Source organism: Carcharodon carcharias, chromosome 15 (genome assembly GCF_017639515.1).
Source record: "Carcharodon carcharias isolate sCarCar2 chromosome 15, sCarCar2.pri, whole genome shotgun sequence".
Taxonomy (NCBI): Eukaryota; Metazoa; Chordata; class Chondrichthyes; order Lamniformes; family Lamnidae; genus Carcharodon; species Carcharodon carcharias.
The window spans coordinates 27999074-28016470 of NC_054481.1; the positions used below are offsets into that span (position 1 = coordinate 27999074).

Genomic DNA, 17397 nt, shown 5'->3' on the forward strand with positions numbered 1-17397 from the left:
TACCAATGTCAGAGGAAGCAACAACTTTATACTGTATGAGAAGAGAGGGCTGATTGGTTGGCAGGTGGACTCTGGTAGAGGCATTGTCATGGAGAATGCACCAGTTAATGGTGACTGACAGTTAACTGCCAAGCATTGTTTGAAATTTAAACCAGACAGCTTGACTCTGATTAGTCAAGGCATTGACCTGAGGAATGAACCAACGAATGGCTATCATTTATTTTGTTTAGCTGAAACAGGCACAATGTGTGTACAAGTTCTTTCTGTCTGTAAAGAACAGAGAGAGCCCTGTGTATTAATATATGTAGCTCAGTGCATACAAATGCTGCACACTGCGAGCCCAACTGACAACCTTAAATTGGTTTTCAGTGTAACTTTTAGCACACTGAGGATTATTCAGCAAATGTCCAATCGTGGAATCAGATCTAATGTTGGACACTTTTGAATGAAGCAGGCAAATTAACTTCCTTTCCTCGATGTACTAGTTGAGAAATCTGCCAGGGGATTCTCTACAATAGTCTACTACAAACCAACCTTCACTGATCAATACACGCATTGGGATCCTTACAGTTACATGCGCTATAAAATTGGTCTTATCGGTAACTTCATGAATAGGGCCCGAGCTATTTGCTCACCGTGCAAGCTTGATGCTGAAATAGGATGCATCAAGGACATCCTGCAGGATGATGGTTACCCTGATCAGATCAAATTATGCCGACAACCAATTTAAGATTGTCAGTTGGGCTCAGTGTGGCACATTTGTGTGTACTGGAAGCTACATATATTAATACACAGGGCCCTGTTCTTTGCAGACAGAAAGAGCATGTACACACATTGCGCCTGTTTCAGCCAAACAAAATAATTGACAACCATTCGCTGGCTCATTCTTTGGGGCACTGCCTTGACCAATCAAAGTCAAGCTGCCTGGTTTAAATTTCAAACAATGCTTGGCAGTTAACTGTCAATTGTCATTAACTGGTGCATTCTCCATGGCAACACCTCTACCAATCAGAGTCCACTTGCCAACCAATCAGCACCCTCTTTTCAAACAGTATAAGGTTGTTGCTTCCCCTGACATTGGTGGTCTTGTGAAATGAGTGCAAGACGAAAAGCTTCAACAAAATGTCTTTTTTCAAAATATTTGTAAACTGTTGTAAAGAATCTTTCACCACCTAAAGCGGTGTGGGGAGTGGATGGAATTTGTGGTTTCAAACTTGTGTTTTTTGAGACAGACTCTAATTGAAAAGGGAAACCGACCTTTCCAGTTGCTAAGGAAGCTAAGACTGAAACTAAAATTGGAAACAAACCTCTAGTTGAAACTATATAAAAGGAGACAGAGCCATCAGAGCTCAGTGGATGATAATTCCAGTGGTGCAGTACAGGCAGGCTGAAGAAAACAGAGGCTAGATGCAGACACTGAGAATAAGCAAAGATACAGCTGCAGCAGCTATTTATCTTTCTTGAATCACAGAATTGTTACAGTACAAAGGAGGCCATTCAGCCCATCGTGTCTACGCTGGTTCTCCAAACATTTGCTGCTGTTGGCTGAGGATCAAGTCATTAATCAAGAAGAGGAGCTGAAATTCTTTGTGAGGAAGACAGAGTTTTGAAGGACTTTTGTGACTGATTACCCATTTGCTGAATAGACTGCTGAGTCAACTTGTAAGCTCTGTCCAATTTGTACCTGCCATTTCATGTGTAATTTATCGTTTATAATTGACCGCAATTTGCCTGTAAATTCATATTTAACTTCTGTGTTTGTGTATGGTAGTTAGCTAAGATAGTATTTAGTTTTTGCTTGTTTGACTATTGTATAGTTAAAATTCTTCTGTTTTAGACCATGGAATCTTGTCGCTTTACTCTTTTAGTAAATAATTGGGATTCGTGATTTCTTCTATTTTTTAAAAAAAGTTACTGGTCTCTACTGAGATCATAACAGGATGGTGAGTGACTTGAAGGGGAGCTTGCAGGTGATGGTGTTCCCATGTGCCTGCTGCTTTCATTCTTCTAGATCAGGTTTGTCCAACTCACAGTCTACAGGCTGGGATGTGGCCCCTAAGCCCTCTGGACTCAGCCCACCAAACTGTTTGGACATTCGACTGATTGATGTTTGAAAAATGCTGTAAAGCCGCTCATCCAATCATAGGCTGGTTCCTCTCTGGGCCTGCTGCTGATAGGCTCACTAGTTTTTAAGTGTCAGGGGCCCAGGGAAAGCGGAGCAGTACTCAAGCCGGAGCAGGGCCTGGGAAAGGCGGAGTGGGGTCCACCTGAGTTTGTGAGTGGTGACTGTGAGAAAGGGGGGGGAGAGAGAGTGAAAGTGGTGGCGGGGGCAGGGAGAACTTGCAAGGGGGAGGGGTTGGGAGAGCCTGCAAGGGTGAGGGTGGAGGCAGAGGCTATGCATGTGGGGGGGGGAGGGGAGGGGGAGGCTGTGGCGCGGTGGGGGGAGGCAGAGGCTGCACGTGCAAGGGGAGGGAGCACAGGGGACAAAGAGCGTATGTGTGTTACCCCCACACACCAACGTGCACTCTCACAGTGGGTGAGGGTGAATGGGCACACTGAGACTGGGAGTGAGCCAGATGTGCATGTGCACACTCTCACACTCACCCATGCTACCACACTCTAATGTTCATCTTTATTTATTACTAATTTTTAAAAATTATCAGTTCATTGTTTTGACATTGTCTTTTTTCTGTGCCAGTTGTTTGTTTTCAAACCTCAGCTTTTTCACTGAAATTCATGTTTAATGTTGTGCCAAACCTTATCTTTCTGAAATTGGTTTATTGGCCCCTGAAGTGAAAAAAATTGAAATGTGACCCCCCCCCCACCCCGTGAAAAGGTTGGACAAGCCTGTTCTGGATGGTAGACATCATGGGTTGGATGGTGTTATCAGAGTGGGGAGGGGTGTGAATATGGGTCTAGTCTAGTTGCTAGGGCAATCTTTGTGCATCGGTTCATGAGAATGTAAGAACATAAGACATAGGTCATTTGGCCCCTTGAACCCGCTCTGTCATTCAATAAGATCATGGCTGATCTACCTCAGCTCACCTTCCTGCACTATCCCTTTAGCCTCGGATTCCCTTAATATCCAAAAATCTATCAATTACAGCCTCTGGCATAGAGAGTTCCAAAGTTTCACACCTCTGTGTTCAGTAAATCATCCTGCTGTCTGCAAAGCCTGTTGCATCGGTAAATACCCGACTAATCACATCCGTGGCAGTGCACTGTGGTATCTTAATGGTTTTAATTATCTTTTGCAGGGAATTGGCTTCTCCCTTTAAAAATGCCGTCCAATAAGTCAGTCTCTGATGCCCCAGTTACACAGTTCCAGAACTGTCACATTCTAAAGGATCACAAGCTACAGAGGTAAGAAATGTGGCTGGAAAGATTGTGTATAAATAGAAGTTGTTTTGTGTAGTGTGAGATGAGAATACGTTTGGCCTCGGCTGTGAATCTGGCTGTAGTTGAGAAGTGAACGCTGCAAATTGCTGACCACCTTAAACCTTCAGACTTAGAGCAAAGAATAAGCTGAGTCATTGCTTTACAGATAGTGGTAGAAACAGTATTATGTGCAGTTAAGACCTTCATGACCTCAAGATGTCCTAAATATTTTTGAAGTGTAATCATTGTTACAATGTTTGGTAGCTACAAACAGCACTGTGATAATCGCCAGATAATTATTATTAGTTGAAGGATAACTATTGGCCCAGGACACTGAGGAGAACTACCTTACTGTTCTTCAAAATAAAGCCTTGGGATCTGAGAGGGCAGATGAGGATTTGATTAACTGATACTTCTCGCAGTGCAGCCTGGATTTTGTTCTCCAGTCTCTGGAGTAGGACATGAACCAACAACTTTTCTGACTCGGGTGAGAGTGCTACCCACTGTGCCATGACTGACAACTTAAGTAAGAATTATTTGAGCTTGAACCTTGAGCCACCACACCTGTTTGAACAGGTCTCGATTTCTGCTCCGACTGTGTCTGTTTTGAAGGGAGGACCTTTGGGTCCGTGAGGGGAAGATCCTTAACCCGGAGAAGCTGTTCTTTGATGAGAAAGGTTATGCAGATGTTCAGATCGATTGCAAGGGCAGCATCATCGCCCCGGGGTTCATCGACACACAGATCAACGGTGAGTGAAGGGGTCAACCAGAACTCCCCATTGTGCCCTGCGCCCAAGTCTTCGTCTTTCACTGCCCCCTCCAACAGCGCAAATGGTTTTTGAATCCCTCCACTGCCTTGCCCTTCCCTATCTCTATAATCTGTTCCAGCCCTACAACTCTCCGAGACCCCGATATCCACTAATTCTGGCCAATTGCATATCGGCCACTTCCTTCAGCCAATCATTACAACATTGTCACTTCCTTCTTTATGAGAATTCCAAACACACTTCTGGTAGTCAGCTGACCCAAACTATTATTGCGGAAGGTTTGTTCTGGGAGCTGTGTATTGTGCCTTAAGACTGATATCTGATATGTTGATGTTTTCTAGGAGGATACGGAACTGACTTCTCATTGGCCACAGATGACCTGAAATGTGGGGTTTCCATGGTTGCTCGGAAGCTGCTTTCCACCGGAGTGACCTCCTTCTGTCCAACACTTGTGACCTCCCCCGTCTCCATCTACCATCAGGTTCGTCATGGAGACTCTTCCCAGCGAGAGGAACAGAGTTTGCCTGTGCACGGGGAGAGACGGGCTGGGCTTCTGAAGAAAGATGGGAGAGGGGGTTGGGTCATGGGCTGGGAGGGAAGAGGAATCCCTCTTGGTATTGCTCATAATGTTAACAGTGCAATGGGGAAAATGTCACAGGAAGTGTGAGTTATATGCAAGGTTTCTAAACCACCTAGATAAATCAAACTGATCAGCTTACAGAATGAATGTTTCTAAATAATTAGAATTTTTTAAACCTTTATCTCTTCCTTCACAGGTTATTCCTCAAATTGAGGTGCAGGATGGTGGGCCGAGGGGAGCAGGGATATTGGGTAAGTTCTGTTACAATCAGTTACTTCATAGTAAAGAACTTGAATATTGCTGAGAGACAGGTTGCCAAAGCTTTTCATCTTGCACTCATCAGGACAAATGCAAGAATGCCAAAGTTCAAATGATCACAATTTATACTACAGGAGAAAAGGGTGTTGATTGGTTGTTGAGTCGACACTGATTGGCCAAAATGTTGCGATGGAGAAAGAAAAGTGGAACTATAGGCTCCCTAAGCTCCTGGGTAATTCAAAAAAAGCGTATGCAAGGCCTGAACGTATTAATTTTTTTGCAGATTCGGGTCCATGTGTATGAATGTATCTCACTTCTAGTTACAATCCCTATAGAGACTGATAACTTTTAAAAAAGAAGTATGAATTTCCCAGTGACCAACTCAAAGGATCACATTATAACATTTCACCTTGTAAGACTTTTACTGTAAGAACAAACAAAACTCAACATCGGCTAAACTTTACTCAATAGGCAGCTAATACACTAAACCGCAGAAAAATTATTCCCTAATAACTTCCTAACACAACCAAAAGCCCAATGCGACATTTATGCATCGTATCACACTCTACACCGAGATTTAGTCTTGTGATTAAAATCCAAAGTTCCTCCCAGCTTTAACAGGATCCCTTCTCCCTGCTTTTTAAGGTTAATTTTCCAATGTCCTTCACTCAATCTTCTGAACATAATCAAATGAACTTCCTTTTCCAAGAAACACGCTAGTGATTCCGTGGTCTTTAATTCTTCAAAATCCTTGTTTCCTCAAACATGGGGGTTCCATCTTCACCAGCCCTCCCCAATCAACCCACAAGCAGTCCTTTTCTTCTGCCTGGCATAGCATCACTTGTTGTGGGTCGTCTTCCCTCAAACCTCTTGTCTGACTGTCCCTCATCTGTCAGCAGTAAAGCCAGCTGCCTCCTCCTTTGTGTCCAGATGTCAAAGCTTGTGCCTTATTTTCAGTAGGTTTTGACCTGGGCCCTTGTTCCCATGGTAGATAGGTCACATGTGCTTGTCTCCAGGCAGATCCTATAGGAGGTCACATCTCCCTCTCCAAATGCTCCATTTTACCTTGAATTACAGGAGACAGTTTAAAACATAACCATCTTTAAAAGTTTCACACTTCTAACAGTAATTTTATCACGTTACCTTCTTGGTGTTGGGGCAGGTGGCAATGTGAACTCTCAGTCCACAAACCCTTTGTGACTCGCCCTCAGTACTGCCCCTTTGCCAGTGCGGCGCCCCCTCTACTGCCCCTTTGCCAGTGCGGCACCCCCTCTACTGCCCCTTTGCCAGTGCGGCACCCCCTCTACTGCCCCTTTGCCAGTGCGGCGCCCCCTCTACTGCCCCTTTGCCAGTGCGGCGCCCCCTCTACTGCCCCTTTGCCAGTGCGGCACCCCCTCTACTGCCCCTTTGCCAGTGCGGCGCCCCCTCTACTGCCCCTTTGCCAGTGCGGCGCCCCCTCTACTGCCCCTTTGCCAGTGCGGCGCCCCCTCTACTGCCCCTTTGCCAGTGCGGCGCCCCCTCTACTGCCCCTTTGCCAGTGCGGCGCCCCCTCTACTGCCCCTTTGCCAGTGTGGCGCCCCCTCTACTGCCCCTTTGCCAGTGCGGCGCCCCCTCTACTGCCCCTCCGCCACTGCGGCGCCCCCTCAGTACTGCCTCTCCGGCAGTGCAGCGCCCCCTCAGTACCGCCCCTCAGTGCCGCCCCTCCGGCAGCGCGGCGCCCCCTCAGTACCGCCCCTCCGGCAGCGCGGCGCCCCCTCAGTACCGCCCCTCAGGCAGCGCGGCGCCCCCTCAGTACCGCCCTCCGGCAGCGCGGCGCCCCCTCAGTACCGCCCCTCCGGCAGCGCGGCGCCCCCTTAGTACTGCCCCTCCGGCAGCGCGGCGCCCCCTCAGTACCATCCCACCAATAGTGAGGCACCCCTCTAGTGCTACCGCACCGACAGTATAGCACTCTCTCAAAACCGCCCCTCCAACAATGCGGCACCCCCTCATTGGTAGTATCAGCCTGGATTCTGCTTTCAAATCTCTGGAGTGGCAACTGAACCCACAATGTTCTGACTCAGGTGAGACTGAGACATGGAGCAGGAAGGATGAACGTGGCCAGGTGACTGAGGACCATACGGTTGTTCCGTTCTAATGGGATTATTTTCTCTGTCTTGTCCAGGTCTACACCTGGAGGGGCCATTCATTAGCAAAGACAAGAAGGGTGCTCACCCTGAGAAATACCTGCGGACATTTGAGAATCGAGGCTTCCGGGATCTGTTCGATACATACGGCTCCCTGGACAATGTCCGAATCGTCACGTTGGCTCCCGAGCTTAACAGAAGTGAAGAGGTTATCAGTGAACTGGCCAGTCGCGGGATCCGGGTTTCACTGGGTACGGAAAGAGAGGCCGCAGATGCATCGCCACTTTTACCATTCTCTTTTTCCCATCTCTCATGGCGAACGATCCGATTAGGGGGAGAGGAGCCTCTAATCCCACAGACTGTTCATCGAGTGAGATAAGCTTCCAGCATCCACAGCTCACACTGCTGGAGTTTTGGGTTTTGTCTCTCTCATTTTGTCTTATCTGTTGCTCTTTCTCTCTCTCCAATCTCACTCCTCCTCCTCTATCTTTATCTCACACTCACTGGTGGATAACTCCTCAATCAGGGTCACTGAGATCCAGTGTGGCCAATGGAGATGTCCAGTAAATTTGTGGGAACAGGGATAAGGCCAAAGTACTGGGCGTCAGTGGAGAGGGAAGGGAAGAGTGCAGGGCCAGGCCTGAGATTGCAGTAATGAACTTTATCTCTCTTCACCCTGTCCACTTCCTCCTTCCCACTCCTCCTTTCCTCTTCCCTCCCACCCTCTTAACCCCCACCCTTTTACCCCCACGTCCCCTAAATTTAAGTCTAAATCATATATGTACACCACAAACAACAAGGGCCCCAGCACTGAGCCCTGCAGAACCCCACTGGAAACAGACTTCCAGTCATAGAAACATCCCTCTGCTTCCTGCCTCTCAGCCAACTTTCACTAACTTACACTCACTTCTAATTCCACCTCACCTTCTCTCCCCTCTGAACTACTTTTCAGGATCCCACCCCACCTGCCAATTTAGTTTAAATCCCCCCCAACAGCATTAGCAAACTCCCCGTGAGGATGTTGGTTCCGTTCCTGTTCAGATGTAACCTATACAATTTGTACAGATCCCACCTCCCCGAGAAAAGGTCCCAATGCCCCAGGAATCTAAAGCTCTCTCTCCTGTACCATCTCTCCAGACACGCATTCATCTGTTCTAGCCCTCTGTTCCTATATTCACTACTGCATGGCACTGGAAGTAATCCGGTTAGATTACTACCTTTGAAGTCCTGCTTTTCAATTTCCTACCTAACTCCCTAAAGTCTGCTTGCTGGACCTCATTTCTGTTTCTTCCTATGTCATTGGTAGTCACCACACCACCCCACCCGCCCCCCCCACCTCCACAGAGAAACCGTCAGTTCCAAGGCCGAAAAACAGTTTGCGAGTGAGCTGCACTCGGGGGATTCCCTCACTACCTGCCTGAACCCCTTCTTCTGCCTGGTGGTCACCCGTTCCTTCTCTGCTTGTGCTTCCTAAAGCTGCGGGGTGACCACGTCCTGAAACGTGCTATTCATGAACCTCTCAGCCTCATGAATGCACCGTAGTGCACCCCCCAGCTGCCGCTCAATCTCCAAAACCTGAAGCTTGAGTTGCTCCAGTCAGAGGTGCCTCCTGCACACGTGGTCATCCAAACCATCAGGAGCGTCTAGGATTTCCCACATAGCGCAAGACGTGCAAATCATGGAACTGAGATCCCCAAACATATCTTAGCTAAATGGAATATGGACCCTTACTTTTATTTTACCCATACTCCTACTTGAGTATATCCTCTAGATATACTACATCATCTTGGTGCTGCTGGCTGCCTGTTCCAGTGTCATCCTCTCGCAATCTCCTCTTTCATCCTCCCCCTCATCTTTTGCCCCTTCCTCAGGCTCTCTTCCCTCCTTTTCCCTCCCTCACTGTGTGTACTTCTCCCTCTCTCCCTGCCCCCACATCTCTGCCTCTTCCCTCGCCTCTCTCTCCCTTCCCCCCTCTCTCTCCCTTCCCCCCTCTCTCTCCCTTCCCCCCTCTCTCTCCCTTCCCCCCTCTCTCTCCCTTCCCCCCTCTCTCTCCCTTCCCCCCTCTCTCTCCCTTCCCCCCTCTCTCTCCCTTCCCCCCTCTCTCTCCCTTCCCCCCTCTCTCTCCCTTCCCCCCTCTCTCTCCCTTCCCCCCTCTCTCTCCCTTCCCCCCTCTCTCTCCCTTCCCCCCTCTCTCTCCCTTCCCCCCTCTCTCTCCCTTCCCCCTCTCTCTCCCTTCCCCCCTCTCTCTCCCTTCCCCCCTCTCTCTCCCTTCCCCCCTCTCTCTCCCTTCCCCCCTCTCTCTCCCTTCCCCCCTCTCTCTCCCTTCCCCCCTCTCTCTCCCTTCCCCCCTCTCTCTCCCTTCCCCCCTCTCTCTCCCTTCCCCCCCTCTCTCTCCCTTCCCCCCCTCTCTCTCCCTTCCCCCCCCTCTCTCTCCCTTCCCCCCCTCTCTTTCCCTTCCCCCCCTCTCTCTCCCTTCCCGCCCTCTCTCTCCCTTCCCGCCCTCTCTCTCTCTTCCCGCCCTCTCTCTCTCTTCCCGCCCTCTCTCTCCCTTCCCCCCCCTCTCTCTCCCTTACCCCCCTCTCTCTCCCTTACCCCCCCTCTCTCTCCCTTCCCCCCTCTCTCTCCCTTCCCCCCTCTCTCTCCCTTCCCCCCTCTCTCTCCCTTCCCCCCTTCTCTCTCCCTTCCCCCCTTCTCTCTCCCTTCCCCCCTTCTCTCTCCCTTCCCCCCTTCTCTCTCCCTTCCCCCCCCTTCTCTCCCTTCCCCCCCTCTCTCTCCCTTCCCCCGCCTCTCGCTCCCTTCCCCCGCCTCTCGCTCCCTTCCCCCGCCTCTCGCTCCCTTCCCCCGCCTCTCGCTCCCTTCCCCCCCTCTCTCTCCCTTCCCCCGCCTCTCGCTCCCTTCCCCCCCCTCTCTCTCCCTTCCCCCCCCTCTCTCTCCCTTCCCCCTCTCTCGCTCCCTTCCCCCTCACTCGCTCCCTTCCCCCTCTCTCGCTCCCTTCCCCCTCTCTCGCTCCCTTCCCCCTCTCTCGCTCCCTTCCCCCTCTCTCGCTCCCTTCCCCCTCTCTCTCCCTTCCCCCGCCTCTCTCTCCCTTCCCCCGCCTCTCGCTCCCTTCCCCCGCCTCTCTCTCCCTTCCCCCGCCTCTCTCTCCCTTCCCCCGCCTCTCTCTCCCTTCCCCCCGCCTCTCTCTCCCTTCCCCCGCCTCTCTCTCCCTTCCCCCGCCTCTCTCTCCCTTCCCCCGCCTCTCTCTCCCTTCCCCCGCCTCTCTCTCCCTTCCCCCGCCTCTCTCTCCCTTCCCCCGCCTCTCTCTCCCTTCCCCCGCCTCTCGCTCCCTTCCCCCGCCTCTCGCTCCCTTCCCCCGCCTCTCGCTCCCTTCCCCCGCCTCTCGCTCCCTTCCCCCGCCTCTCGCTCCCTTCCCCCGCCTCTCGCTCCCTTCCCCCGCCTCTCGCTCCCTTCCCCCGCCTCTCGCTCCCTTCCCCCGCCTCTCGCTCCCTTCCCCCGCCTCTCGCTCCCTTCCCCCGCCTCTCGCTCCCTTCCCCCGCCTCTCGCTCCCTTCCCCCGCCTCTCGCTCCCTTCCCCCGCCTCTCGCTCCCTTCCCCCGCCTCTCGCTCCCTTCCCCCGCCTCTCGCTCCCTTCCCCCGCCTCTCGCTCCCTTCCCCCGCCTCTCGCTCCCTTCCCCCGCCTCTCGCTCCCTTCCCCCGCCTCTCGCTCCCTTCCCCCGCCTCTCGCTCCCTTCCCCCGCCTCTCGCTCCCTTCCCCCGCCTCTCGCTCCCTTCCCCCGCCTCTCGCTCCCTTCCCCCGCCTCTCGCTCCCTTCCCCCGCCTCTCGCTCCCTTCCCCCCCTCTCTCTTCCCCCTTCCTCCCCCCTCTCCGTCTCCCTTCCCCCGCCTCTCTCTCCCTCCCCCCGCGTCTCTCTCTCCCTTCCCCCGCGTCTCTCTCTCCCTTCCCCCCGCGTCTCTCTCTCCCTCCCCCCGCCTCTCTCTCCCTTCCCCCGCCTCTCTCTCCCTTCCCCCGCCTCTCTCCCTTCCCCCGCCTCTCTCTCCCTTCCCCCGCCCTCTCGCTCCCTTCCCCGCCTCTCTCTCCCTTCCCCCGCCTCTCTCTCCCTTCCCCCCGCCTCTCTCTCCCTTCCCCGCCTCTCGCTCCCTTCCCCCGCCTCTCGCTCCCTTCCCCCGCCTCTCGCTCCCTTCCCCCCCTCTCTCGCGTCCCTTCCCCCGCCTCTCGCTCCCTTCCCCGCCTCTCGCTCCCTTCCCCCGCCTCTCGCTCCCTTCCCCCGCCTCTCGCTCCCTTCCCCCGCCTCTCTCTCCCTTCCCCCGCCTCTCTCTCCCGTTCCCCCCATCTCTCTCCCTTTCCCCCGCCTCTCGCTCCCTTCCCCCGCCTCTCGCTCCCTTCCCCCGCCTCTCGCTCCCTTCCCCCGCCTCTCGCTCCCTTCCCCCGCCTCTCGCTCCCTTCCCCCGCCTCTCGCTCCCTTCCCCCGCCTCTCGCTCCCTTCCCCCGCCTCTCGCTCCCTTCCCCCGCCTCTCGCTCCCTTCCCCCGCCTCTCGCTCCCTTCCCCCGCCTCTCGCTCCCTTCCCCCGCCTCTCGCTCCCTTCCCCCGCCTCTCGCTCCCTTCCCCCGCCTCTCGCTCCCTTCCCCCGCCTCTCGCTCCCTTCCCCCGCCTCTCGCTCCCTTCCCCCGCCTCTCGCTCCCTTCCCCCGCCTCTCGCTCCCTTCCCCCGCCTCTCGCTCCCTTCCCCCGCCTCTCGCTCCCTTCCCCCGCCTCTCGCTCCCTTCCCCCGCCTCTCGCTCCCTTCCCCCGCCTCTCGCTCCCTTCCCCCGCCTCTCGCTCCCTTCCCCCGCCTCTCGCTCCCTTCCCCCGCCTCTCGCTCCCTTCCCCCGCCTCTCGCTCCCTTCCCCCGCCTCTCGCTCCCTTCCCCCGCCTCTCGCTCCCTTCCCCCGCCTCTCGCTCCCTTCCCCCGCCTCTCGCTCCTTCCCCCGCCTCTCGCTCCCTTCCCCCGCCTCTCGCTCCCTTCCCCCGCCTCTCGCTCCCTTCCCCCGCCTCTCGCTCCCTTCCCCCGCCTCTCGCTCCCTTCCCCCGCCTCTCGCTCCCTTCCCCCGCCTCTCGCTCCCTTCCCCCGCCTCTCGCTCCCTTCCCCCGCCTCTCGCTCCCTTCCCCCGCCTCTCGCTCCCTTCCCCCGCCTCTCGCTCCCTTCCCCCGCCTCTCGCTCCCTTCCCCCGCCTCTCGCTCCCTTCCCCCGCCTCTCGCTCCCTTCCCCCGCCTCTCGCTCCCTTCCCCCGCCTCTCGCTCCCTTCCCCCGCCTCTCGCTCCCTTCCCCGCCTCTCGCTCCCTTCCCCCGCCTCTCGCTCCCTTCCCCCGCCTCTCGCTCCCTTCCCCCGCCTCTCGCTCCCTTCCCCCGCCTCTCGCTCCCTTCCCCCGCCTCTCGCTCCCTTCCCCCGCCTCTCGCTCCCTTCCCCCGCCTCTCGCTCCCTTCCCCCGCCTCTCGCTCCCTTCCCCCGCCTCTCGCTCCCTTCCCCCGCCTCTCGCTCCCTTCCCCCGCCTCTCGCTCCCTTCCCCCGCCTCTCGCTCCCTTCCCCCGCCTCTCGCTCCCTTCCCCCGCCTCTCGCTCCCTTCCCCCGCCTCTCGCTCCCTTCCCCCGCCTCTCGCTCCCTTCCCCCGCCTCTCGCTCCCTTCCCCCGCCTCTCGCTCCCTTCCCCCGCCTCTCGCTCCCTTCCCCCGCCTCTCGCTCCCTTCCCCCGCCTCTCGCTCCCTTCCCCCGCCTCTCGCTCCCTTCCCCCGCCTCTCGCTCCCTTCCCCCGCCTCTCGCTCCCTTCCCCCGCCTCTCGCTCCCTTCCCCCGCCTCTCGCTCCCTTCCCCCGCCTCTCGCTCCCTTCCCCCGCCTCTCGCTCCCTTCCCCCGCCTCTCGCTCCCTTCCCCCGCCTCTCGCTCCCTTCCCCCGCCTCTCGCTCCCTTCCCCCGCCTCTCGCTCCCTTCCCCCGCCTCTCGCTCCCTTCCCCCGCCTCTCGCTCCCTTCCCCCGCCTCTCGCTCCCTTCCCCCGCCTCTCGCTCCCTTCCCCCGCCTCTCGCTCCCTTCCCCCGCCTCTCGCTCCCTTCCCCCGCCTCTCGCTCCCTTCCCCCGCCTCTCGCTCCCTTCCCCCGCCTCTCGCTCCCTTCCCCCGCCTCTCGCTCCCTTCCCCCGCCTCTCGCTCCCTTCCCCCGCCTCTCGCTCCCTTCCCCCGCCTCTCGCTCCCTTCCCCCGCCTCTCGCTCCCTTCCCCCGCCTCTCGCTCCCTTCCCCCGCCTCTCGCTCCCTTCCCCCGCCTCTCGCTCCCTTCCCCCGCCTCTCGCTCCCTTCCCCCGCCTCTCGCTCCCTTCCCCCGCCTCTCGCTCCCTTCCCCCGCCTCTCGCTCCCTTCCCCCGCCTCTCGCTCCCTTCCCCCGCCTCTCGCTCCCTTCCCCCGCCTCTCGCTCCCTTCCCCCGCCTCTCGCTCCCTTCCCCCGCCTCTCGCTCCCTTCCCCCGCCTCTCGCTCCCTTCCCCCGCCTCTCGCTCCCTTCCCCCGCCTCTCGCTCCCTTCCCCCGCCTCTCGCTCCCTTCCCCCGCCTCTCGCTCCCTTCCCCCGCCCTTCGCTCCCTTCCCCCGCCCTTCGCTCCCTTCCCCCGCCCTTCGCTCCCTTCCCCCGCCTCTCGCTCCCTTCCCCCGCCTCTCGCTCCCTTCCCCCGCCTCTCGCTCCCTTCCCCCGCCTCTCGCTCCCTTCCCCCGCCTCTCGCTCCCTTCCCCCGCCTCTCGCTCCCTTCCCCCGCCTCTCGCTCCCTTCCCCCGCCTCTCGCTCCTTCCCCCGCCTCTCGCTCCCTTCCCCCGCCTCTCGCTCCCTTCCCCCGCCTCTCGCTCCCTTCCCCGCCTCTCGCTCCTTCCCCCGCCTCTCGCTCCCTTCCCCCGCCTCTCGCTCCCTTCCCCCGCCTCTCGCTCCCTTCCCCCGCCTCTCGCTCCCTTCCCCCGCCTCTCGCTCCCTTCCCCCGCCTCTCGCTCCCTTCCCCCGCCTCTCGCTCCCTTCCCCCGCCTCTCGCTCCCTTCCCCCGCCTCTCGCTCCCTTCCCGCCCTCTCTCGCTCCCTTCCCGCCCTCTCTCTCTCCCTTCCCCCCCCTCTCTCTCTCCCATCCCCCCCTCTCTCTCTCCCTTCCCCCCCTCTCTCTCTCCCATCCCCCCCCTCTCTCTCTCCCATCCCCCCCTCTCTCTCTCCCTTCCCCCCCTCTCTCTCTCCCTTCCCCCCCCTCTCTCTCTCCCTTCCCCCCCTCTCTCTCTCCCTTCCCCCCCTCTCTCTCTCCCTTCCCCCCCTCTCTCTCTCCCTTCCCCCCCTCTCTCTCTCCCTTCCCCCCCTCTCTCTCTCCCTTCCCCCCCTCTCTCTCTCCCTTCCCCCCCTCTCTCTCTCCCTTCCCCCCCCTCTCTCTCTCCCTTCCCCCCCTCTCTCTCTCCCTTCCCCCCCTCTCTCTCTCCCTTCCCCCCCCCTCTCTCTCTCCCTTCCCCCCTCTCTCTCTCTCCCTTCCCCCCTCTCTCTCTCTCTCCCCCCACTTTCCCCATCTCTCTCTCTCAATCCCCCTTCCCCTCTCTCCTGTTGGCTCTCTAGCCCAGAGCAGAATCTGCAGGATGTTTGATTTTGTGCAAGGGTTTATTTTTTGATGTAAAACATGGTTCCTTAAAATCTTTGCAGGACATTCTGTCGCCAATCTGTCACAGGCTGAAGCTGCAGTGAAACATGGAGCCACCTTCATCACCCATCTCTTCAACGCCATGCTGCCTGTGAGTTCAGCTGCCCACACTCAGCAGAAACTGGGAGAGGGAGCTGGTAGGAAGGGCCGTTTGTAACATCAGATTCCTCTGTGTCAGTTGTGGCTCAATGGCTAGCACGCTGGCCTCGGAAGGCTATGGGTTCAAGTCCCATTCCGGAGACTTGAGCATAAGAAACCCAGACTGACACTCCCACTGCAGTACAGAGGGAGCACTGCACTGTCGGAGATATGGTACTGAGGGAGTGCCGCGCTGCCCGAGGGTCAGTGCTGAGGGAGCGCCGCGCTGCCCGAGGGTCAGTGCTGAGGGAGCGCCGCGCTGCCCGAGGGTCGGTGCTGAGGGAGCGCCGCGCTGCCCGAGGGTCGGTGCTGAGGGAGCGCCGCGCTGCCTGAGGGTCGGTGCTGAGGGAGCGCCGCGCTGCCCGAGGGTCGGTGCTGAGGGAGCGCCGCGCTGCCCGAGGGTCGGTGCTGAGGGAGCGCCGCGCTGCCCGAGGGTCGGTGCTGAGGGAGCGCCGCGCTGCCCGAGGGTCAGTGCTGAGGGAGCGCCGCGCTGCCCGAGGGTCAGTGCTGAGGGAGTGCCGCACTGCCCGAGCGCCCAAAGTGCAATACAGCCAGTGAAGTAGTTTTGAATGTAGTCACTGTTGTAATGTTGGGGACGCGCAAAAGTCAATTTGTGCACAGAAAGCTCCCACAAACAGCAATGTGATGAATATTGTCCTGGACATTGGGAGAGTTGTCTCAGCTTAGTGCCGTGGGATGTTTTCACTGCTGGAGTAGCATTCCACAGGGTCAGGACACTTTCCGATGTCTGGGATGTAGTAACGGGGGTGTTAATGCAACCTGGATTCTGTACTGAGCAGTGTAATACCCACTGCAGACCTCGCTGCCACAGAACCAGAATTCTCTCATCCATTAAGTGGTTTGTTCTCTTTCTTTGACTGTGATTTGTAGTTTTATGTGAGATGTAACCCACTTATTTTGCTTCTTCCTTTCCATTCCCTCAGTTTCACCACCGGGATCCAGGAATTGTGGGTCTGCTGACCAGCAATGAGATTCCTGTCGGACGGTCAGTGTTCTATGGGATGATCGCCGATGGGATTCATACCAATCCTGCAGCACTGAGGATCGCTTACCGAGCACACCCCAAAGGTAAAAGGTCAGGCAGCCTTTTTTCCCCTCCCCCTTAGTCCCAATTCCACATCACTAACCGAAGCTGGTGTTGCTCATTCTTCATATCAGTTGCAGTTAGTGGAACCAGGGATGGTGAATCACCGCTCTGTGTCATTCAGTGCCATGGGCCCAGTTGCACCCTACAGCGTCAGGGTCACCAACGCTGGCCAGTTGCCTTCTGGAAGCTTCTGGCACATGACCTGCCTCCAAAGCTCACGCTGCTACTGTTGGTCACTTGACACATTCATCCTCTCCAGCTCCTGCCCCCATCATCCTCCTATTGGTCACCATGCTGGTAGAACCCCACTCCCACAGCCAATCAAAAAGTGAACAGCCTCGTTGTTATCCAATTGAGTGTTTTTTGACTGTCAGTCTGGACCTTTCTTTCCCATGTCTCCAATATTTTTATCACCAATAAAAACATGCAAAAGAAATTGAATAAAACCCACAAGGTTTTCAATGATAATTTACCTCCTGGACTTCACTCACGGACATGTACTGGAGATTGACCTTCAATTCCTGAAAACCCCAGGTCAACCCTGGAGGGTTGGCAACGCATTTGGGACGAGGCGCTGAATTCAGCAGGGTGTCAACCTGGGAGACAGTCTCCCGCTGAATTCAGCAGGGTGTCAACCTGGGAGACAGTCTCCCGCTGAGTTCAGCAGGGTGTCAACCTGGGAGACAGTCTCCCGCTGAATTCAGCAGGGTGTCAACCTGGGAGACAGTCTCCCGCTGAATTCAGCAGGGTGTCAACCTGGGAGACAGTCTCCCGCTGAATTCAGCAGGAAGTCAACCTGGGAGACAGTCTCCCGCTGAATTCAGCAGGAAGTCAACCTGGGAGACAGTCTCCCGCTGAATTCAGCAGGAAGTCAACCTGGGAGACAGTCTCCCGCTGAATTCAGCAGGAAGTCAACCTGGGAGACAGTCTCCCGCTGAATTCAGCAGGAAGTCAACCTGGGAGACAGTCTCCCGCTGAATTCAGCAGGAAGTCAACCTGGGAGACAGTCTCCCGCTGAATTCAGCAGGAAGTCAACCTGGGAGACAGTCTCCCGCTGAATTCAGCAGGAAGTCAACCTGGGAGACAGTCTCCCGCTGAATTCAGCAGGAAGTCAACCTGGGAGACAGTCTCCCGCTGAATTCAGCAGGAAGTCAACCTGGGAGACAGTCTCCCGCTGAATTCAGCAGGAAGTCAACCTGGGAGACAGTCTCCCGCTGAATTCAGCAGGAAGTCAACCTGGGAGACAGTCTCCCGCTGAATTCAGCAGGAAGTCAACCTGGGAGACAGTCTCCCGCTGAATTCAGCAGGAAGTCAACCTGGGAGACAGTCTCCCGCTGAATTCAGCAGGAAGTCAACCTGGGAGACAGTCTCCCGCTG

The 17397-nt window shown here is 56.6% G+C and overlaps 1 protein-coding gene across 2 annotated transcripts in view; it reads left to right on the forward strand.

Annotated features, from left to right (window-relative positions):
- The window catches only part of amdhd2 (amidohydrolase domain containing 2), a 37393-nt gene that overhangs the window by 4501 nt on the left and 15495 nt on the right, over positions 1–17397 (forward strand). For both annotated transcript variants that reach the window (XM_041206834.1, XM_041206835.1), the window contains exons 2-8: positions 3258–3363; positions 3991–4127; positions 4487–4626; positions 4922–4976; positions 7145–7357; positions 14777–14865; positions 15857–16001. In XM_041206834.1, coding sequence (XP_041062768.1) covers positions 3258–3363; positions 3991–4127; positions 4487–4626; positions 4922–4976; positions 7145–7357; positions 14777–14865; positions 15857–16001 — 885 coding nt within the window. The remainder of the gene's footprint in view (positions 1–3257; positions 3364–3990; positions 4128–4486; positions 4627–4921; positions 4977–7144; positions 7358–14776; positions 14866–15856; positions 16002–17397) is intronic.